Source organism: Drosophila tropicalis, unplaced genomic scaffold (assembly GCF_018151085.1).
Source record: "Drosophila tropicalis isolate 14030-0801.00 unplaced genomic scaffold, ASM1815108v1 contig_859, whole genome shotgun sequence".
Classification (NCBI taxonomy): Eukaryota; Metazoa; Arthropoda; class Insecta; order Diptera; family Drosophilidae; genus Drosophila; species Drosophila tropicalis.
Window position 1 is genome coordinate 4,856,344 of NW_027173353.1, and position 25,147 is coordinate 4,881,490.

The window sequence follows — 25,147 nt, forward strand, 5'->3', positions numbered from 1 at the left end:
TGTTTAATCATTCCCCATTCCCATGTTATCCGATCTGAGGAATCAACTTTGTAAATATTCACCTTAATGTATATATGTATATGTATAATTACGAAACATTTTTCATTTGTCCCCTTTAACATTGTAAATATGTTGACTTGAATTCGATGCTTTGCGAAACTTGGAAATCATATAATGAACCGTGCCCCCCTGTCCCCCGAAAACCGAACACCAAATGCCCAGCATTCCATATTTCAATGAGAATCCTTTTGACAAAAACATTTTCTGTTAATGGTCTATATTTCAGTTGCCTTTTATTTGTCCGTTCCCAGATCCTAGAGACCGAAATATTTCCCTCCGCCCACTTCCGACCTCGACCTCTTCTCCATTATCATCTACATCATTTTCAGTTGCCTCATCACAAAACACAAAATATAATTAGTTTTTGTATATAGACCCAAAAACGAAACAACAAAAAAAAAAAAAAAAGTGAATTCGTAACACATTTTGTATAAAAAGTCATTACTTTTTTTAATTACTCTCTGCTCTCTCTCTCTCTCTCTCTTTGTCACACTTTGTTTTTCTAATTCAATTTCGAAATAAAAAAAACGAAAAAATTAATAAGAAATTTTATTAAAAAACAAAAATGAAAGCAAATTAAGGATTTTTAGCTAAATTTTGTGCTATTAAGAATTTAACGAAAACCAAAAAAAAAAAAAAAGAAACGAAGAAATCAAAAAGAAAACCAAACGAAAAGAAAAAGAAAAATCAAATTTAAATGTTTATATATATATATATTGTATATTATATACATCTATGTATATGATGATGAAATGTTGGGATGGGCTGCCCGGTGACCGCTAGTATAATTGTCTCTCATTTATCAATTACTTATTGTACTTTCTTCTTACTACTTACTACTTACTAACTACTACTACTACTACCACATACTAACCTTACCTGAAACCCAAACCTAAACCCATCCCCACTACTTAAACTAGTAACTCCTACTACAACTACTACTACTCTCTCTCTCTCTCTGTCTGTCTCTCTCTCTCTCTCTATATATTCGTACTAATTACTATTTGCTCTATGGGTTCACAATTTTCTGTGTGTTGTTTAACTCTCCTTTTTACTTTAAATGCGTGTTCGTGTTTGTACTTAACTAATTTTGGTTTCGGTTACTCTATGTTTTTCAGTTTCTCCTATTTTCGGTTTTCTGTGTTCTGATCCCCTCTTGTGTTTTAGTCTTATTTGTCTACCTACCACTTACTTACATGTGTGTAATTTAATTAATGTAATTTTAACATGAAACTCAACAATTTCTGATCTCTCTCTCTCTCTCTCTCCCTCGGTTATATTCTAATTTACCGATACATACGTACATACGTTTTTTTATATATATACATATGTGTGTGTCTTTGTCTATCTCTCACTCTCTCTCTCTCGTACTCTGTGACTGTGTGCGTGTGTGTGTGTTACATCCTTTTCTAGTTAGAATTCCGTGTATGTGTTCGTTCTAAGTGTTGTGTGTGTGTGTGTGTGTGTGCGTGGCAAAAAAACAAGAACGTAATACTTAAACCATTTGCAAAAGTATTATAATTTATTTTTTATGTCTGTAATGTTCCCTATTTTTTTCCGTTTCGTTGTCCTTTTCCTGTTTTTCTTTTTTGCCTTGTCATGATATACTACTATGCCATAAACGCTTCTCTGTAGTGGTTGACCAACAAACACACACACACACACACCACGCCCCTTACACCTTTGCCGTTCTTATGATATGCTTTTGTATAACTCATAAAGCGTAGTTGTTACTACTACTACTACTTAATTACAATCATTACTCAAATGTACCAAACCCTTCCTCCCAAACCCCTAAAGCCACACACACACACACAGAAACACACTTGTATCCTGCATATCCTGGCTAACACACACACACACACAACGTATATATATATAATTGGTAATTTTAAGTTAAACTCTGCGTGTGCTTGGTTTCTCTTTTATTTTTTCGTTTAAATTATTTAGTCTCTTGCTCTTAGCCTGAACAAAAACCAAAAAAAAAAAAAAAAAAAAACCAAACTGTTTGTTGTTGTGCCTACTATTTAGCTATATCAAATCTTATGCCTGACTATGCGTTCTATATATGATACATATATAAGTATATTATAAACTGAAACAGATTTTAGTTACAAATCTTAACTCTAACAACCACTCCAAAAAAACAAAACAAAAAAAAAAAGAGAGGACCCTTTACCACAAAACAAAAAAACCCTGAGAATATATATATAACTCTATATATATATCTTAATATGATAAAAACATATATATGCGCGGGTTTGCCACAAAACAAACGACTTCTTCATTATATATTCATAATTTTTTGTTTAGTTTTTGTGTATTTTTTTTTTTTGGTTTGTTGAAATCTTTTTATATGCTTGCTCTAGCAACAAATACTTACTACCTAACATCTACTACTATTACTACTCTCTACTACTACTACTACAACTACAAAACACATACATACATATGTGGCCCCCATAACTGCCATCAACATATCATATATTTTTATTGCTCTATTTATTCTTATTTTCTATGTTGTTTTTTTTTTCAACTTCTTTTTTTGGTTTTCTGGTTGGAATTTAACCAGAGGTAATAACAAAAAAAAAAAGATTATATACATATATATTATATATGAACAAAAAGTGTGTGTGTTTCATTTCGGTTGTTTTTTTTCTTTTTGTTCATTCTTCAACGTGTTGTGCGCTTTTCTGTTAAGTTTTAAACAAAAAAATGCAAAAGAAAACCAAAGAGAAAAACAGAAGAAGAAAGTTCGGCAACATTGTTGAGGCCAGAGCTGAACGGAAAACTGAAAGAAAAAACTCTTCATTTTTGTTGTTTATTTTTCTGTTTCCTTTAGTTATTCTTGTGATCGTCGTCATGCTCTTTATATACATTTTTCATTTTCAACTTACTTAACTTACTTATTTCTTGTACTTACCACTGCTTTTTACACATTTCAACAGAAATTGTTGTTGTTTCCTTTACTGAGTGCCGCACTTGAAGACCGCGACTGCGACCGCGACCGCGGGTGGAATGCCCCCGCACCGAGTGGCAAACATCATTAAATGAATGCACACTTTGTTTAACAAAGGGTATATCTCATAGTCAGATTACAAATACTTTCTTGTGCCCCTCTAAGTATGCTATGGGCAATAATTATTGAAAGATAACACTCTTCAGTTGTCTATGGCTTACTTTTGGGTTCGAATATCCTCCACTTTATCAATGGACTTTCCGAACTATCATTTCGACTTGAAAGGGTATGAAAACTTCGACCCATCTGAGTTTAATCCGAGAATCTTTTTCCTTTTTTTTTTTTTTGTTTAGCTTGAAACGATATTGCTTTATTTTATCATCATTCATTTTGCTCTCTGTTTTATTGCTTGGCATCAAGTCGCTCGGGTCCACTTAATTAAACAAATTTCTGTTTAATTTAAAAACAGCAGATGCTCGGTATGTCCATGGCTTCCAGTGCGGTGCTCGAAAAACAATAATGTTAACTAAGGAAAACAAAACGAAAATGACTACAAATTTAATACCCTATAATATAGCTCTTTGTAGAGATTGGTCTTCTTTCTTTAGCTTTTATTTTCAAACCCAAAACCCTAAGTTTACTTTAATGTGTTGCTCTTATTTACTAAAATATCCACCATGTTTCCCAACAACAAGAACAAATACGTACTAATCCTTTACAACTATCCCACTACTATTTACTTTACTTCTACTTCACTTAACTACTTACTTACTTACTACTCTATCTAATCTACTACTCTACTCTACTACTCTACTCTATCCTCTATGTATTCGTAATTGTCTGTATGTGTGCGTGTCTCTATTTTCTGTTGCAACAAGAACAACTACATCATTTGCGATTTGCATTAATTGAATTTTTATTTGTGCTTTTCAAATAATCATGTCCCCCAGACTTTTGCAAGGGCCGTGAGACTTTACAGAATCTCTGCGACCAAATTCCGGGCGATGCCCTCCTCTATTCATTATTCCGCGAGAGCGCCGAGCCGGTCAAGTGTCCGCTGAAGGGTGAGTGAATTGTACTTGGGTCTTGTAATTTCGAAGCATTGTTTGTTTCTCCATTTGTATCTGTTACTTGCAGGTCCCTTTATATTCACCTACAATCGGGGGGCACGGTGAATGCAAGTCGCCTGTGTCCAATATTGAGAGTTGCACTGAGGAGAGTCGCCTGCTGTTGAGTTTTCAAGCGTGTCCGGATGTCCAGGGTACCGAGAGTACGGGTAAGTTCTCGACCGGCCATGACAATGAATGACTCATCGTTCTCAAGTTGAACATCCTTTCTATTTCCCTTCCTTCCTTCCTTCCTTGCTTCCTTCCGTTCATTCGTTTACTCGTTCATTCGTTTGTTCGTTCCTCGGTTCGTTCTTTCAGTTGAGGAGCTAACATGCCTTGCCACCTGGAAGGACGGCAACTCACGCTATTTGGTTGGTCTCGTCTCGCACCATCATGCCATTTCGAACGAGGAGCGCTATCGCTGCTTTGTCTACGAGAAAATCTCTTCGTTGATGGGTAAGTAGCGGCAGCCTTCTGGCAAACAGGATGAACTTTTTGTTTGAGCATTAATACCTTTCTGCAGGCGGTCCCAGTATGCTCAGTTCCAAAGATGCCGAATATAAGCTGGCACAATCCGGCGATGCCACTTGCAATGGCTTAGACAGTGCCGAGGTAAGCACTTTTATGCCACCCGACTACACCAACCCACCGGGTTGAGTGGCAACCCAACCTCCCAACCGCTTTAGCTGCCATTTTCACTTAACTTGAAATACCACGCCCATTTTTGTATTACCTACAGGTTGGCTCACGTATCATGTCCCTACGCAAACCGCCTGTGGCTGAACGCTGTGACTTCCCTGCCTGGTTCAAGGGTCCACGTCACTGGCATGCACTTATGGGCAATGCTGTCTACAATTATCATTCCAAGTGAGTAGCAACCGCCCTGTGGCCCAATTGCCAATGTCAAGCCCATCTAACCAGACCAAAGCAAACCAAACCAAACCAAACCCAACCGAAACGAAACTGAACCATCTTCATTCTTTACAGCGACGGTTCCGTGCACATTATTAAGCCCAATGGCTATATGGAGACACGTGCCCTCTGCGAGCAGATAAACAAACAGACCCCAACCGAAATGATGGCTGTGGTGCACTATACAACTGGCTGGTAAGTAGCACAAAATTGAAAATGCTGCCCGGGGGTGACGAAAGGCACACTAGAGGCAGAGCTGGCAAAATTCAATTTCTCTTTACCTGTATCTTTACCTGTGTTACCCGCAGCCAATCGGGTTTTATGTGCATGATGTTCTATCGCCGGGATACGCATGTCATCGAAATACAAACTGGCAAACCGGCCATACGCCTCGAGGATGCCTGTGCACCGGATCACTTTGACATTAATAAGATGGCCTACATTACCTTACTGGGTAAGATGCATATGAAATGACTCTCCCTCCCCAAACCCATCACTGCAACTCGCTCCCCTCTCTTTCTCCCTCCCTCCCTCCATCGCTCACTCTCTCTTTTTGCTCGTGCAAATACAGCAAGCAATCCGGAACCGGCCATATGCCCGATGGAGGGACTCTACACTTTGCGTGGAGCCATCGGACCGCCCTATTTGGCCACGCGCCACAAGCGCAATCACAACGGTAAATCGCATCTGGGACATGGACATCATCATCACGACAGCACCGATTCAGGAACTTTTGGCCACAAAGGGTAAGTACACATATCTACATACTCGTACATATCTTCCAGGCAATTTGCAAATTTTTGTTTTGTGGTTTTCTCGCAGGCACAGTACACTCAGTTTTCGCAACGCTGAACGCAGCATGGAGCGTGGCTCATGGCATGGAAACACTCGCGGTCTACCCATCCGTAGTCGGCGCAATGCGCCCAAGGATCACAGCCAACAGCAGGAGCAACAGCAAGAACAGCCTCCCCAACAAATGCAGGCCTTGGTATTGGGTAGTAGCCTGAGTAATAGCAGCGATACCAGCGTGGGATTTGTCGCCACGCGAAATCGTCGAGATGCACCAAGTTGTGTGACCAACTATAATGCACAGCGTCAGCTCTGGGTTGGATGCACTGAACCGAATCTAATTGATGTTCGACCACTCTGCAGTGTGGAAGGCGAAGAGGGTAAGCCAAAATCGGAAAAATGTCCCGTCAACTATTGTTGTACTCAACAATTGTAATATTTCACAGAGTACTCGTGCCATGGCTCCTGGACGGAGAATAGCACTTTCTTTATAATAGCCAGACATAAGGGCACCAAGCATGGTGTCTGCCTAACCTATAGACCCACTGAGGGTACATCGGCCAAACTGGTAGTGGGTGATGCCTGCTACCGTGGCACACAGAAGCCACCCGATCATCATTTGGTGGCCAATCTATCCGTATTTGGTGAGTGTTCCATAAAAACAATGAGATTCCCGAAACTAACATTTATCTTTCAGGCAAATGCGGTGAAACTGGCTCCAGCACAGGCCACATTCATTTGGGCAACTGGCTGCTATTAATTGCCTTGGGCATTTGGCTTCAGATTGATAGCTGAAGTCGAAAAGGATATGCCCTTCAAATGCTTTACTAATACACAAGACAAAGAGAAATAGGCAAGATAAAGAATAATCGAGAAAGCAAAAGAAAAAAAAAAAAAAAAAAACCGAAACCCTTATAATGATCAACATGTATACAAGACACATTTAAGACTTATTTGTATATTGCATATTCTATGTATATCTAAGGCATAAAGAAACCATTTGAAACTGGTTTTTGTTGTATATAACTTATTGTTTTATTCCCTCCCCACAATGTATCCATTTTGTTTTGAATTTTCTTTCGCTAAATAACACAAAATTTTGTTTAGTTTTAAGTGCTTAAAAATAAAAAATGAAACAAAATAACATATTTATGTCAAACTCAACAAACTCAAAATGCAAATTATGGAATATGGTTTACAATACAAGAAGCCTTAGATCAAACGCTATTTGTATTTAAGACCTAGAAGAAAATTAACGCACTAGATACATACAGATATATAAAAAACAGACACATTTGTATATGTGTATGTATATGTATAATATAGCATGTGCAAGAACAAAAGACAAATCCAAAGAATGAAAGTAAAACGATATCGGAACTACTTCGAACCTAGAAAAAGCTATAAGCTTGAGTTGTTTACGCTTCTTGACAGTTTTCAATTAAGTTTTCTATATTATTTCAAAAAAAAAAAAAAAAAAGAAAAGAAAGAAGAATGTTTCCTACAAGAAAGTACATACACCATAAAGACAAGAGAAAGCTACATTATTAACATATACAAAAACTTAAATATCTAACAAGTTCGAAATAGTTTTCGCATTGTTTTCAAAAGTGTACAAAAGGCGAATGTAAAAGCACATTAATTATTATTCTGCCTGCTAGCATATACATATATAAGTACACAACAAACATACCATATGGCATATGCATATATATATATATATATGATATATATTTTTATGTACAAACTACATACATACGAGTATATACACAAACACACAAAAACATATACATATAACAAGACACAAAATAACGTTTTTGCATAGGATCGCATTGGTTTCATAATACATAATTAATACCTTGCAAAATACGCATATATTGTATGATTCACATTAATATATATAATATACATATATACATCCATGTATATGGTGGTTAAAGCCTTTTAACTACTACTACACTGGCAAACAGATAAGACATTGACAAATTTAAATTCGATCAACTCTTTATAAGTAGTGAAAACGAAACGGAAATGAAATCCAGCACATATACATACATTTATACATAAAATACGAATACATTCGTTCATAATCAATCAACTAATTTCTTAAGATACCAGAAGAAAAAACAAGCAAACAAACAAACAAACAAAAAGACAACAATGAATCATGATGAGCAGATGAGAGAATACGCTAAAATAATTAGATTGGTTAAGGCAATTAAGCGGTGATATAGGTCTAGAATAAACAACTGTGTAAATCTATTATGAAAGCACAACAACACGACGAATGACGTTAAGGAGAAGATGAATAAATTAATGAACATTGTAGATCAGCAGCAGCAGCGCTGCAAAATGATAAATTATAATGTTGATTATAAAGATAAAGACGATGATAAGATAACGATGATGAATTATGTACGTATCCAAAGGATTTCAAAAAAACAACTAGCATTTTTCTCTCGATTAACATAGCAAACCACATAGCAACCAGACACACAAGCATTTTTGCCCTAATTCAAAATACGAGTATATGCGAATAATAAAACCAAAAAAAAAAGAAAAAAAAAAAAACAAAAAGATAAAAACAAAAGATTAATTAAGCAAAGCAAAGCAACCCCCTCTTTCCCCCCTTCAAGGCAACTAGTCAAAATTTATCAAGCGTAACTTTGAGTTCCATGTAAATAGCAAATTGAATGTAATGCGAATTGAGAAACAAATTTTGAAAACGGTACGCTGGTATATACATACATATGTAAACTGTAACTAATTGCTAGTTAGCTAAACAAAAAAGATTAAAAAAAAGAAAAACAAACATAACAAAAAAAAGAAAACGAAAACGAGCCAACACAGCGACAACTTTAACCAGTTGGCACTGCGAGGCCAGAGACAAAGGAATGCAATTGGATTGGGTGGCATACAGAACATAAGTAAGAGTTACATTCTAAGTACTATATTCTAGGCATTTAAACAGAACAAAACACATGTAAACTCAATGCAACGCAAAGTGGGGAATACACGAATAGACGCAGAATAGAATACAGAAACACACACAAAACAAAAACCGGAACTGGTAACTGGCAATAGCAGCAGCAGCATCGATATCTACATTTCCAATCATTAAGTTCCAGTTTCTCATACTCGGCTCATCCGTGATTATATAGACTTGCAAAAGATAGCTTTCAAATAGAAGAAACTTGAAAAATGTTTATAAATGGCTTATGAGTCCGAGTTCTTCAGTTAAGGAATCGTCTTTAAAGAGTTTTTGCACTGAGAGATGCCTTTTTAAGCCAAATAACATTTAAAATGCACTTAAAAAGATGTTGTATGCTTATTGCATACTTAAGGGGCAAATTTTGCAACACTTTACATCAAGGGTGGGCACGAAAATTTAACTTGGGAGCCAGAGCATCAGCAGCAGAGGCTGGGCAGAGAAAAAGGTCACTTTTGCGAGTCGACGAACACAAAAATTTGTGTGTCTCGAGTTTTATGACGGGTCATAAACGACCTTTTTTGGGTCGAGCGAGCGATCGTCGTCGAACTTTTAGACAGAGGGACGGCCAAGTACCGAATTTTACGGGGAGGGGGAAAAGGGTCGCGATCTCGAGCTCGCAACTTTTAGACAGAGGGACGGCCAAGTACCGAATTTTACGGGGAGGGGGAAAAGGGTCGCGATCTCGAGCTCGCAACTTGTGGACAGAGGGACGGCCAAGTACCGAATTTTACGGGGAGGGGGAAAAGGGTCGCGATCTCGAGCTCGCAACTTTTAGACAGAGGGACGGCGAAGTACCGAATTTTACGGGGAGGGGGAAAAGGGACGCGATCTCGAGCTCGCAACTTGTTGGCAAAGGGAGTGAGGGACAAGTAAAAAATAAGGGTTGTTATTGATGAGTGCTCGAGATCGCGACCCTTTTCCCCCTCCCCGTAAAATTCGGGACTTGGCCGTCCCTCTGTCTAAAAGTTGCGAGCTCGAGATCGCGACCCTTTTCCCCTCCCCCGTAAAATTCGGTACTTGGCCGTCCCTCTGTCTAAAAGTTCGACGACGATCGCTCGCTCGACCCAAAAAAGGTCGTTTATGACCCGTCATAAAACTCGAGACACACAAATTTTTGTGTGCGTCGAGACCAAAAAATGACCTTTTTCTCTGCCCAGCCTCTGCCGGTAAAGAGCCACGGGAGCCAAAAGAGCCACTACGTGCCCACCCTTGGTTTACATCCTCAGCTTTCCCATTAAGTCCTATCAAAGTCAAATATTGAAAATGTTGCCTACTTTTTGGGGCTAAAACATAATTGACACTCAACGTCCGGGTTTTTTGTCCGTCTCAACCAACTGAATATAAATCTAAAAGGATTACGATACAGGATAGTATCGTACTATAAATAGGTTTAATTTTAGTTATATTATTTCAGGCAAACATTTTGCAAGTCTATACCCAAAAGAAACGGATTATTGGTTTTGCGGAGTGTAGTAGGTAGTCTGCGGATATCGTACATAAAATTTCTTTGAGTGTACCTCCTCTCTTTAAATAAGTATTTCAATTTGTTGTCAGCTTTTAAAAAGTAAGAACAAAAAACACTTGAGAAATAATAAAGAATACATTTTAAAAATATTATAAAACTAAAAACCAAACCAAAAGCAACCACTAACTAAAGTTTTTCGAATCGAGTCTTCTGCGCTTCCTCCTCTCATCCCACTGCCACTTTCATTCAATTTGAGTGTCTTGACTGTATTCCGTTTGGTTGTTAAACGCTTAGATGGTTTCCTTTGCAATTGTTAAACTGAAACACTTTGCTCCCCTCCCACACAGGTCCACCCTATAGCATGCCAGCCCAACACTCAATACGACTATTGTTAGCCAATTTTGAAGCTGTCCAAAAACCCTCGTACCAATTCTTTTCCAACCATTTTGTTGTTGTCTATATTGTCTGCACTTTAACGTGTTATCAAAATGTTCCAAGGCGATGAGAAAAAAAGAAATACCAGTCTCCACAAAATGTATTCGATGTTTCTAAAAACTAAAAAAAAAAAACAATGCAAGCATATTTTTGTATATAGTTGAAGCAACGCTTAAATTTTTAACAATTTTTTGTTTGTTTTGGTTTTTACTGTGTATGGCAAACTGCAGTGGATGTTCGCAAAGTTAGCGACCACGCCCCATTCGCATATATGTAGATGTGGGCGGGATCGTGACAGTGACAGCTTCTAGTGAATGTCAACGTGAATGTGAACGCTAAGCATTAGAGATAAGTGATTTTTATGTATATTCGAAGCGATTTTATAAATAATTTTAATTGTCTATTTTAAAAAGAAAGCAAAGAAACGAGAACAAAAGAGTGCGATATGTAATCAGCAAAGAAAATATAAAATAATCTCATTGATTTAGTTTATGTGTGTGAAAAACTTATGCAATTTACGTCAATAATTGAATGTTTTGAGTCCTATGTTAATATTCTGTTTGAGTTTTTTTTTAAGCTAATAAAAATATAATTATAAAACTAATTACAAAACATAAAAAAACACTCTGTCTTCTCTTTGAACATCTAAATTTTCAGCAGACTACGAAATAAAATCTAAACATTCTAAGCAAATAAGTCATTATAGTTAATTTTTGATTTAGACTCAAAATCGGACGTATCCGGCCTTCAATTAAAGGGCTTCTTCCTTGAGACTTATAGTGAGGGAGAATGCAAAAATCTGGACATCTAGGACCTCTGGATTACATAACATCAATAACTAAACTAGAGCAGCTACTTACCATATGCCATTTGATCTGTATTCCAAAATAATTGCCCAAAAAGAAAGGAATGAGTAAAAGATTGTTTATTTGAAATTAATATTTATTTATTGATTAATTTATTCTGGAACGCTGGTCACCAGATGGAGTCCTTCAGAGTCAGCAGATGCATTCCTTAGATAAAGTCCTTCAGAGTCACCAGATGCATTAAATGTCCCTCAGGAACGGTCATCTACCGTCATCGCCAATGGACATCTTAGCCGGTTGTTGCATAGATTCCAGAAGATCGCTCAGTCATCTCGTCCAGTAGTTGGATTGAAAATTGAAAATTTGTTTCTCTTTGTTCATACATTTGGTGGGTGAGGTTATTTTGTTGGTATTCTCTATACCGAAAAGGGTTTTGGGAGTTGAAGTTTCGGTTGTTTGAAAAAGGAAAAGTCATCACTAACCTCACCCGAAAACGTGATGATTTTTGGATATTCGCAGGATTTGGAATTTCGAAAATTGGTTTAGGGTTTAGAAATAGATTTCAATTTGAGGCGCTAGGCCTTTTAGGTAAGGTAACTTTTTATTTATTGTTAAAGTCAATGTAGGTTTAAAAGACCTTAAAGGTAGTATTCGAATTTTGAAAAGATTTAAAAGAGATATATTATAAGATTTAAAAAAAAAACAGAAATACTTTTTTTTAGGTTGGTTATGTAATAAACTAATGTTAATATAAAAAAAGAAGGTTTATGTACTTTATTTCTTCTTAATAAAAGTTAAAATTCATGAAAAATAAATTTCCAACTAAACAAATTAAAATGAAACTTGTGAAATATAAAGTAGAGTGCAAAAAGGAGTTTGAAGGATTTGAACTTAGTAGTGCGCAGGATTCTTATATATAATGCCGGTGAAACAACATTTTTTTGTATACTCCTTAGACATGTGTGAGCAAAAATGAGTTAAGTCCAACGAATTAAGCGATATTTTTGAAAAAGCATAAGTTTTAGGATAGACAACTCAACGTTAAGAGTTTTTAAAATAATATTAAAATATTAAAAAATATTTTATGTTACATATGAGATAATCAATCAATTTATGTTGAACAAAAAAGGTTTTATAAATTTTTTAGTTTAGAAATAGGTTGGCAGTATATTCCTTGCAGGATTTTAATATAAAGCAATTATATATTATGATTAATCAAAGAAATTCTGTTTGAATTAAGTAAATGATTTTAAATCATAAAAAAACATTGCTTTGGTAGAAGGAAAGTGTGCAGCAATTGTAAATCAAGTTTTAAAAAGAAATCAAGCTTGATAGAAATGCCAAAAACCAACATAAATATTAAAGTCAATTTAAAATTTGAGTAATCAAAAAAGAAAAAAAAACTTCGAAATTGTATTGATGCATTGCATATACAGTGGCGGACACGAATTTAAGACGTTTGTTTTTTTTTTTTGTTAGTTCTGATTTTTTTCGGCTCCTAAATAATTTAATCAAATAATTTTTTCTTTAAATTGTTGGTTATTCAGATAATGGACCGCAAGAATGGTAATTATAGTTTAATCGGTTTTTTTCACAGGTGCATTTGAACAAAGAAAAGTCAGTTTTTTAGGGGGCATACATTTAAGACGTTTTTTCCAAAATCTTAAATATTACAGATAGAAGTTTAAACTTTTTGAAGAAGTTGTAGATCTAGCAAAACTAAAGTAAACTGCATACCACAAATTTTTAATTAAGCCCCAACTTTCGATTTGGAGCCAATTGAAAATCTGAATTTTGTATGAAAATTTTATTTGATCCCGGATCCTTAATTGTTCAGATGCATTGCATATATAGATTGAACCAGAAAAAGTGTTCCTTTTGGTATTATTTCGGAAAATTATATGAATATCCATTGTATTTATGTGTATTGTCAGTCTGCTCCAATGGTATTAGAAGACATTCCCTTCTTTTCATTAACCATGACATCTTTTTATTTCACTTGAAGTTTATTCCTTGAAATAATTTCAAAACGATTTAGTTAACAATACTGTAAATTGGTAAAGAGTCCTTCAAAACTGTCACTCAGTTCATAAGCAGAATAATTCCTTCTAGACTCGCCTTCCACCAATTTCCTTAAGTTTTTCTTGTTGCTCAGCTGAATACAGTTGCAAAGCTCAGACTACTCAATATGAAATAAATTAAGACATATCGTCCTTATTTTAAAATTTGGCTGCTTAGACATTCAGCTTTTTTAAACTATTAACTTTATCAATATAAGACGTACTACAGTATTTGTAGAGAAGTCTACTACTAGCAAAATCCTGCTATTCGTTGATTCGATTTATTCGTTTCCTTCAATTATTTTCAACTGTTCGCAACAGCAGCTTGATTTGTGAAGATTCTGTTTTCCAGATATTTATATATTCATTTTAACCTTGGATTTAATAATGTCTTTCTTGGACGTGAGTGAGATAGGGGATGTAAGGATTTAACGCATTCCTGCCTATCGTGACCTAGCATTTTCATTGTAATCGAAGGATATATACGCAGTTTGATTTGTGAAGATTCTGTTTTCCAGATATTTATATATTCATTTTAACCTTGGATTTAATAATGTCTTTTTTGGACGTGAGTGAGATTGGGGATATAAGGATTAAACGCATTCCTGCCTATCCTGTCCTAGCATATTTATGATATTCGAAGTATTTATACACAGTTTGATTTGTGAAGATTCTGTTTTCCAGATATTTATATATTCATTTTAACCTTGGATTTAATAATGTCTTTTTTGGACGTGAGTGAGTTTGGGGATATAAGGATTAAACGCATTCCTGCCTATCCTGTCCTAGCATATTTATGATATTCGAAGTATTTATACGCAGTTTGATTTGTGAAGATTCTGTTTGTCAGATATTTATATATTCATTTTAATCTTGGATTTAATAATGTCTTTTTTGGACGTGAGTGAGTTTGGGGATGTAAGGATTTAACGCATTCCTGCCCATCCTGTCCTAGCATTTTTATGATATTCGTAGGATATATACGCAGTTTGATTTGTGAAGATTCTGTTTTCCAGATATTTATATATTCATTTTAACCTTGGATTTAATAATGTCTTTTTTGGACGTGAGTGAGATAGGGGATGTAAGGATTTAACGCATTCCTGCCCATCCTGTCCTAGCATTTTTATGATATTCGTAGGATATATACGCAGTTTGATTTGTGAAGATTCTGTTTTTCAGATATTTATATATTCATTTTAACCTTGGATTTAATAATGTCTTTCTTGGACGTGAGTGAGATAGGGGATGTAAGGATTTAACGCATTCCTGCCTATCGTGACCTAGCATTTTCATTGTAATCGAAGGATATATACGCAGTTTGATTTGTGAAGATTCTGTTTTCCAGATATTTATATATTCATTTTAACCTTGGATTTAATAATGTCTTTTTTGGACGTGAGTGAGATTGGGGATATAAGGATTAAACGCATTCCTGCCTATCCTGTCCTAGCATATTTATGATATTCGAAGTATTTATACACAGTTTGATTTGTGAAGATTCTGTTTTCCAGATATTTATATATTCATTTTAACCTTGGATTTAATAATGTCTTTTTTGGACGTGAGTGAGTTTGGGGATATAAGGATTAAACGCATTCCTGCCTATCCTGTCCTAGCATATTTATGATATTCGAAGTATTTATACGCAGTTTGATTTGTGAAGATTCTGTTTGTCAGATATTTATATATTCATTTTAATCTTGGATTTAATAATGTCTTTTTTGGACGTGAGTGAGTTTGGGGATGTAAGGATTTAACGCATTCCTGCCCATCCTGTCCTAGCATTTTTATGATATTCGTAATATATATACGCAGTTTGATTTGTGAAGATTCTGTTTTCCAGATATTTATATATTCATTTTAACCTTGGATTTAATAATGTCTTTTTTGGACGTGAGTGAGATAGGGGATGTAAGGATTTAACGCATTCCTGCCCATCCTGTCCTAGCATTTTTATGATATTCGTAGGATATATACGCAGTTTGATTTGTGAAGATTCTGTTTTTCAGATATTTATATATTCATTTTAACCTTGGATTTAATAATGTCTTTCTTGGACGTGAGTGAGATAGGGGATGTAAGGATTTAACGCATTCCTGCCTATCGTGACCTAGCATTTTCATTGTAATCGAAGGATATATACGCAGTTTGATTTGTGAAGATTCTGTTTTCCAGATATTTATATATTCATTTTAACCTTGGATTTAATAATGTCTTTTTTGGACGTGAGTGAGTTTGGGGATATAAGGATTAAACGCATTCCTGCCTATCCTGTCCTAGCATATTTATGATATTCGAAGTATTTATACGCAGTTTGATTTGTGAAGATTCTGTTTGTCAGATATTTATATGTATATTCATTTTAATCTTGGATTTAATAATGTCTTTTTTGGACGTGAGTGAGTTTGGGGATGTAAGGATTTAACGCATTCCTGCCCATCCTGTCCTAGCATTTTTATGATATTCGTAGGATATATACGCAGTTTGATTTGTGAAGATTCTGTTTTCCAGATATTTATATATTCATTTTAACCTTGGATTTAATAATGTCTTTTTTGGACGTGAGTGAGATAGGGGATGTAAGGATTTAACGCATTCCTGCCCATCCTGTCCTAGCATTTTTATGATATTCGTAGGATATATACGCAGTTTGATTTGTGAAGATTCTGTTTTTCAGATATTTATATATTCATTTTAACCTTGGATTTAATAATGTCTTTCTTGGACGTGAGTGAGATAGGGGATGTAAGGATTTAACGCATTCCTGCCTATCGTGACCTAGCATTTTCATTGTAATCGAAGGATATATACGCAGTTTGATTTGTGAAGATTCTGTTTTCCAGATATTTATATATTCATTTTAACCTTGGATTTAATAATGTCTTTTTTGGACGTGAGTGAGTTTGGGGATGTAAGGATTTAACGCATTCCTGCCCATCCTGTCCTAGCATTTTTATGATATTCGTAGGATATATACGCAGTTTGATTTGTGAAGATTCTGTTTTCCAGATATTTATATATTCATTTTAACCTTGGATTTAATAATGTCTTTTTTGGAGGTGAGTGAGATTGAGGATGTAAGGATTTAACGCATTCCTGCCCATCCTGTCCTAGCATTTTTATGATATTCGTAGGATATATACGCAGTTTGATTTGTGAAGATTCTGTTTTTCAGATATTTATATATTCATTTTAACCTTGGATTTAATAATGTCTTTTTTGGACGTGAGTGAGTTTGGGGATATAAGGATTTAACGCATTCCTGCCCATCCTGTCCTAGCATTTTCATTTTAATCGAAGGATATATACGCAGTTTGATTTGTGAAGATTCTGTTTTTCAGATATTTATATATTCATTTTAACCTTGGATTTAATAATGTCTTTTTTGGACGTGAGTGAGATAGGGGATGTAAGGATTTAACGCATTCCTGCCCATCCAGTCCTAGCATTTTCATTTTAATCGAAGGATATATACGCAGTTTGATTTGTGAAGATTCTGTTTTTCAGATATTTATATATTCATTTTAACCTTGGATTTAATAATGTCTTTCTTGGACGTGAGTGAGATAGGGGATGTAAGGATTTAACGCATTCCTGCCTATCGTGACCTAGCATTTTCATTGTAATCGAAGGATATATACGCAGTTTGATTTGTGAAGATTCTGTTTTCCAGATATTTATATATTCATTTTAACCTTGGATTTAATAATGTCTTTCTTGGACGTGAGTGAGATAGGGGATGTAAGGATTTAACGCATTCCTGCCTATCGTGACCTAGCATTTTCATTGTAATCGAAGGATATATACGCAGTTTGATTTGTGAAGATTCTGTTTTCCAGATATTTATATATTCATTTTAACCTTGGATTTAATAATGTCTTTTTTGGACGTGAGTGAGTTTGGGGATATAAGGATTTAACGCATTCCTGCCTATCGTGACCTAGCATTTTCATTGTAATCGAAGGATATATACGCAGTTTGATTTGTGAAGATTCTGTTTTCCAGATATTTATATATTCATTTTAACCTTGGATTTAATAATGTCTTTTTTGGACGTGAGTGAGTTTGGGGATGTAAGGATTTAACGCATTCCTGCCCATCCTGTCCTAGCATTTTTATGATATTCGTAGGATATATACGCAGTTTGATTTGTGAAGATTCTGTTTTCCAGATATTTATATGTATATTCATTTTAACCTTGGATTTAATAATGTCTTTTTTGGACGTGAGTGAGTTTGGGGATATAAGGATTTAACGCATTCCTGCCTATCGTGACCTAGCATTTTCATTGTAATCGAAGGATATATACGCAGTTTGATTTGTGAAGATTCTGTTTTCCAGATATTTATATATTCATTTTAACCTTGGATTTAATAATGTCTTTTTTGGACGTGAGTGAGATAGGGGATGTAAGGATTTAACGCATTCCTGCCTATCGTGACCTAGCATTTTCATTGTAATCGAAGGATATATACGCAGTTTGATTTGTGAAGATTCTGTTTTCCAGATATTTATATATTCATTTTAACCTTGGATTTAATAATGTCTTTTTTGGACGTGAGTGAGATAGGGGATGTAAGGATTTAACGCATTCCTGCCCATCCTGTCCTAGCATTTTCATTTTAATCGAAGGATATATACGCAGTTTGATTTGTGAAGATTCTGTTTTTCAGATATTTATATATTCATTTTAACCTTGGATTTAATAATGTCTTTCTTGGACGTGAGTGAGATAGGGGATGTAAGGATTTAACGCATTCCTGCCTATCGTGACCTAGCATTTTCATTGTAATCGAAGGATATATACGCAGTTTGATTTGTGAAGATTCTGTTTTCCAGATATTTATATATTCATTTTAACCTTGGATTTAATAATGTCTTTTTTGGACGTGAGTGAGTTTGGGGATATAAGGATTTAACGCATTCCTGCCTATCGTGACCTAGCATTTTCATTGTAATCGAAGGATATATACGCAGTTTGATTTGTGAAGATTCTGTTTTTCAGATATTTATATATTCATTTTAACCTTGGATTTAATAATGTCTTTTTTGGACGTGAGTGAGTTTGGGGATATAAGGATTTAACGCATTCCTGCCTATCGTGTCCTAGCATATTTATGATATTCGTAGGATATATACGCAGTTTGATTTGTGAAGATTCTGTTTTTCAGATATTTATATATTCATTTTAACCTTGGATTTAATAATGTCTTTCTTGGACGTGAGTGAGATAGGGGATGTAAGGATTTAACGCATTCCTGCCTATCGTGACCTAGCATTTTCATTGTAATCGAAGGATATATACGCAGTTTGATTTGTGAAGATTCTGTTTTCCAGATATTTATATATTCATTTTAACCTTGGATTTAATAATGTCTTTTTTGGACGTGAGTGAGTTTGGGGATATAAGGATTTAACGCATTCCTGCCTATCGTGACCTAGCATTTTCATTGTAATCGAAGGATATATACGCAGTTTGATTTGTGAAGATTCTGTTTTCCAGATATTTATATATTCATTTTAACCTTGGATTTAATAATGTCTTTTTTGGACGTGAGTGAGTTTGGGGATGTAAGGATTTAACGCATTCCTGCCCATCCTGTCCTAGCATTTTTATGATATTCGTAGGATATATACGCAGTTTGATTTGTGAAGATTCTGTTTTTCAGATATTTATATATTCATTTTAACCTTGGATTTAATAATGTCTTTTTTGGACGTGAGTGAGATAGGGGATATAAGGATTTAACGCATTCCGGCCTATCCTGTCCTAGCATATTTATGATATTCGAAGTATTTATACGCAGTTTGATTTGTGAAGATTCTGTTTTTCAGATATTTATATATTCATTTTAACCTTGGATTTAATAATGTCTTTTTTGGACGTGAGTGAGTTTGGGGATATAAGGATTTAACGCATTCCTGCCCATCCTGTCCTAGCATTTTCATTTTAATCGAAGGATATATACGCAGTTTGATTTGTGAAGATTCTGTTTTTCAGATATTTATATATTCATTTTAACCTTGGATTTAATAATGTCTTTTTTGGACGTGAGTGAGATTGGGGATATAAGGATTTAACGCATTCCTGCCTATCGTGTCCTAGCATTTTTATGATATTCGTAGGATATATACGCAGTTTGATTTGTGAAGATTCTGTTTTTCAGATATTTATATATTCATTTTAACCTTGGATTTAATAATGTCTTTTTTGGACGTGAGTGAGTTTGGGGATATAAGGATTTAACGCATTCCTGCCTATCGTGTCCTAGCATATTTATGATATTCGTAGGATATATACGCAGTTTGATTTGTGAAGATTCTGTTTTTCAGATATTTATATATTCATTTTAACCTTGGATTTAATAATGTCTTTTTTGGACGTGAGTGAGATAGGGGATGTAAGGATTTAACGCATTCCTGCCCATCCTGTCCTAGCATTTTCATTGTAATCGAAGGATATATACGCAGTTTGATTTGTGAAGATTCTGTTTTCCAGATATTTATATATTCATTTTAACCTTGGATTTAATAATGTCTTTTTTGGACGTGAGTGAGTTTGGGGATATAAGGATTTAACGCATTCCTGCCTATCGTGTCCTAGCATTTTTATGATATTCGTAGGATATATACGCAGTTTGATTTGTGAAGATTCTGTTTTTCAGATATTTATATATTCATTTTAACCTTGGATTTAATAATGTCTTTTTTGGACGTGAGTGAGTTTGGGGATATAAGGATTTAACGCATTCCTGCCTATCGTGTCCTAGCATATTTATGATATTCGTAGGATATATACGCAGTTTGATTTGTGAAGATTCTGTTTTTCAGATATTTATATATTCATTTTAACCTTGGATTTAATAATGTCTTTTTTGGACGTGAGTGAGATAGGGGATGTAAGGATTTAACGCATTCCTGCCCATCCTGTCCTAGCATTTTCATTTTAATCGAAGGATATATACGCAGTTTGATTTGTGAAGATTCTGTTTTTCAGATATTTATATATTCATTTTAACCTTGGATTTAATAATGTCTTTCTTGGACGTGAGTGAGATAGGGGATGTAAGGATTTAACGCATTCCTGCCTATCGTGACCTAGCATTTTCATTGTAATCGAAGGATATATACGCAGTTTGATTTGTGAAGATTCTGTTTTCCAGATATTTATATATTCATTTTAACCTTGGATTTAATAATGTCTTTTTTGGACGTGAGTGAGTTTGGGGATATAAGGATTTAACGCATTCCTGCCTATCGTGACCTAGCATTTTCATTGTAATCGAAGGATATATACGCAGTTTGATTTGTGAAGATTCTGTTTTCCAGATATTTATATATTCATTTTAACCTTGGATTTAATAATGTCTTTTTTGGACGTGAGTGAGTTTGGGGATGTAAGGATTTAACGCATTCCTGCCCATCCTGTCCTAGCATTTTTATGATATTCGTAGGATATATACGCAGTTTGATTTGTGAAGATTCTGTTTTCCAGATATTTATATATTCATTTTAACCTTGGATTTAATAATGTCTTTTTTGGACGTGAGTGAGTTTGGGGATATAAGGATTTAACGCATTCCTGCCCATCCTGTCCTAGCATTTTTATGATATTCGTAGGATATATACGCAGTTTGATTTGTGAAGATTCTGTTTTCCAGATATTTATATATTCATTTTAACCTTGGATTTAATAATGTCTTTTTTGGACGTGAGTGAGTTTGGGGATATAAGGATTTAACGCATTCCTGCCCATCCTGTCCTAGCATTTTCATTGTAATCGAAGGATATATACGCAGTTTGATTTGTGAAGATTCTGTTTTCCAGATATTTATATATTCATTTTAACCTTGGATTTAATAATGTCTTTTTTGGACGTGAGTGAGTTTGGGGATATAAGGATTTAACGCATTCCTGCCTATCGTGTCCTAGCATATTTATGATATTCGTAGGATATATACGCAGTTTGATTTGTGAAGATTCTGTTTTTCAGATATTTATATTATCTTTTTAACCTTGGATTTAATAATATCTTTTTTAGACGTGAGTGAGTTTGGGGATATAAGGATTTAACGCATTCCTGCCCATCCTGTCCTAGCATTTTCATTTTAATCGAAGGATATATACGCAGTTTGATTTGTGAAGATTCTGTTTTCCAGATATTTATATATTCATTTTAACCTTGGATTTAATAATGTCTTTTTTGGACGTGAGTGAGTTTGGGGATATAAGGATTTAACGCATTCCTGCCTATCGTGTCCTAGCATATTTATGATATTCGTAGGATATATACGCAGTTTGATTTGTGAAGATTCTGTTTTCCAGATATTTATATATTCATTTTAACCTTGGATTTAATAATGTCTTTTTTGGACGTGAGTGAGTTTGGGGATATAAGGATTTAACGCATTCCTGCCTATCGTGTCCTAGCATATTTATGATATTCGTAGGATATATACGCAGTTTGATTTGTGAAGATTCTGTTTTTCAGATATTTATATATTCATTTTAACCTTGGATTTAATAATGTCTTTTTTGGACGTGAGTGAGTTTGGGGATATAAGGATTTAACGCATTCCTGCCTATCGTGTCCTAGCATATTTATGATATTCGTAGGATATATACGCAGTTTGATTTGTGAAGATTCTGTTTTTCAGATATTTATATATTCATTTTAACCTTGGATTTAATAATGTCTTTTTTGGACGTGAGTGAGTTTGGGGATATAAGGATTTAACGCATTCCTGCCCATCCTGTCCTAGCATTTTTATGATATTCGTAGGATATATACGCAGTTTGATTTGTGAAGATTCTGTTTTTCAGATATTTATATATTCATTTTAACCTTGGATTTAATAATGTCTTTTTTGGACGTGAGTGAGTTTGGGGATATAAGGATTTAACGCATTCCTGCCTATCGTGTCCTAGCATATTTATGATATTCGTAGGATATATACGCAGTTTGATTTGTGAAGATTCTGTTTTCCAGATATTTATATATTCATTTTAACCTTGGATTTAATAATGTCTTTTTTGGACGTGAGTGAGTTTGGGGATATAAGGATTTAACGCATTCCTGCCTATCGTGTCCTAGCATATTTATGATATTCGTAGGATATATACGCAGTTTGATTTGTGAAGATTCTGTTTTTCAGATATTTATATTATCTTTTTAACCTTGGATTTAATAATGTCTTTTTTGGACGTGAGTGAGTTTGGGGATATAAGGATTTAACGCATTCCTGCCTATCGTGTCCTAGCATATTTATGATATTCGTAGGATATATACGCAGTTTGATTTGTGAAGATTCTGTTTTTCAGATATTTATATTATCTTTTTAACCTTGGATTTAATAATATCTTTCTTGGACGTGAGTGAGATAGGGGATGTAAGGATTTAACGCATTCCTGCCTATCGTGACCTAGCATTTTCATTGTAATCGAAGGATATATACGCAGTTTGATTTGTGAAGATTCTGTTTTTCAGATATTTATATATTCATTTTAACCTTGGATTTAATAATGTCTTTCTTGGACGTGAGTGAGATAGGGGATGTAAGGATTTAACGCATTCCTGCCTATCGTGACCTAGCATTTTCATTGTAATCGAAGGATATATACGCAGTTTGATTTGTGAAGATTCTGTTTTCCAGATATTTATATATTCATTTTAACCTTGGATTTAATAATGTCTTTTTTGGACGTGAGTGAGATTGGGGATGTAAGGATTTAACGCATTCCTGCCCATCCTGTCCTAGCATTTTTATGATATTCGTAGGATATATACGCAGTTTGATTTGTGAAGATTCTGTTTTCCAGATATTTATATACTCATTTTAACCTTGGATTTAATAATGTCTTTTTTGGACGTGAGTGAGTTTGGGGATATAAGGATTTAACGCATTCCTTCCTATCGTGTCCTAGCATATTTATGATATTCGTAGGATATATACGCAGTTTGATTTGTGAAGATTCTGTTTTCCAGATATTTATATATTCATTTTAACCTTGGATTTAATAATGTCTTTCTTGGACGTGAGTGAGATAGGGGATGTAAGGATTTAACGCATTCCTGCCTATCGTGACCTAGCATTTTCATTGTAATCGAAGGATATATACGCAGTTTGATTTGTGAAGATTCTGTTTTCCAGATATTTATATATTCATTTTAACCTTGGATTTAATAATGTCTTTTTTGGACGTGAGTGAGTTTGGGGATATAAGGATTTAACGCATTCCTGCCTATCGTGACCTAGCATTTTCATTGTAATCGAAGAATATATACGCAGTTTGATTTGTGAAGATTCTGTTTTCCAGATATTTATATATTCATTTTAACCTTGGATTTAATAATGTCTTTTTTGGACGTGAGTGAGTTTGGGGATATAAGGATTTAACGCATTCCTGCCCATCCTGTCCTAGCATTTTTATGATATTCGTAGGATATATACGCAGTTTGATTTGTGAAGATTCTGTTTTCCAGATATTTATATATTCATTTTAACCTTGGATTTAATAATGTCTTTTTTGGACGTGAGTGAGTTTGGGGATGTAAGGATTTAACGCATTCCTGCCCATCCTGTCCTAGCATTTTTATGATATTCGTAGGATATATACGCAGTTGGATTTGTGAAGATTCTGTTTTCCAGATATTTATATATTCATTTTAACCTTGGATTTAATAATGTCTTTTTTGGACGTGAGTGAGTTTGGGGATATAAGGATTTAACGCATTCCTGCCCATCCTGTCCTAGCATTTTTATGATATTCGTAGGATATATACGCAGTTTGATTTGTGAAGATTCTGTTTTCCAGATATTTATATATTCATTTTAACCTTGGATTTAATAATGTCTTTTTTGGACGTGAGTGAGTTTGGGGATATAAGGATTTAACGCATTCCTGCCCATCCTGTCCTAGCATTTTTATGATATTCGTAGGATATATACGCAGTTTGATTTGTGAAGATTCTGTTTTCCAGATATTTATATATTCATTTTAACCTTGGATTTAATAATGTCTTTTTTGGACGTGAGTGAGTTTGGGGATATAAGGATTTAACGCATTCCTGCCTATCGTGTCCTAGCATATTTATGATATTCGTAGGATATATACGCAGTTTGATTTGTGAAGATTCTGTTTTTCAGATATTTATATTATCTTTTTAACCTTGGATTTAATAATGTCTTTTTTGGACGTGAGTGAGTTTGGGGATATAAGGATTTAACGCATTCCTGCCTATCGTGTCCTAGCATATTTATGATATTCGTAGGATATATACGCAGTTTGATTTGTGAAGATTCTGTTTTTCAGATATTTATATTATCTTTTTAACCTTGGATTTAATAATGTCTTTTTTGGACGTGAGTGAGTTTGGGGATATAAGGATTTAACGCATTCCTGCCTATCGTGTCCTAGCATATTTATGATATTCGTAGGATATATACGCAGTTTGATTTGTGAAGATTCTGTTTTCCAGATATTTATATATTCATTTTAACCTTGGATTTAATAATGTCTTTTTTGGACGTGAGTGAGTTTGGGGATATAAGGATTT

General features: G+C 34.6%; 1 protein-coding gene across 1 annotated transcript in view; it reads left to right on the top strand.

Moving 5' to 3' along the window:
* aus (argus) overlaps window positions 1–6,973 on the top strand; it is a 30,244-nt gene extending 23,271 nt beyond the window's left edge. Inside the window, 12 exon segments of the mRNA XM_068298167.1 lie at window positions 3,970–4,083; window positions 4,157–4,182; window positions 4,184–4,295; window positions 4,447–4,584; window positions 4,652–4,740; window positions 4,868–4,995; window positions 5,116–5,235; window positions 5,349–5,494; window positions 5,612–5,786; window positions 5,863–6,209; window positions 6,276–6,473; window positions 6,527–6,973. Of these exon segments, the coding sequence (XP_068154268.1) occupies window positions 3,970–4,083; window positions 4,157–4,182; window positions 4,184–4,295; window positions 4,447–4,584; window positions 4,652–4,740; window positions 4,868–4,995; window positions 5,116–5,235; window positions 5,349–5,494; window positions 5,612–5,786; window positions 5,863–6,209; window positions 6,276–6,473; window positions 6,527–6,624 (1,691 nt within the window). The 3' untranslated portion in view covers window positions 6,625–6,973.
* The last annotated feature ends 18,174 nt before the right edge of the window (window positions 6,974–25,147 follow it).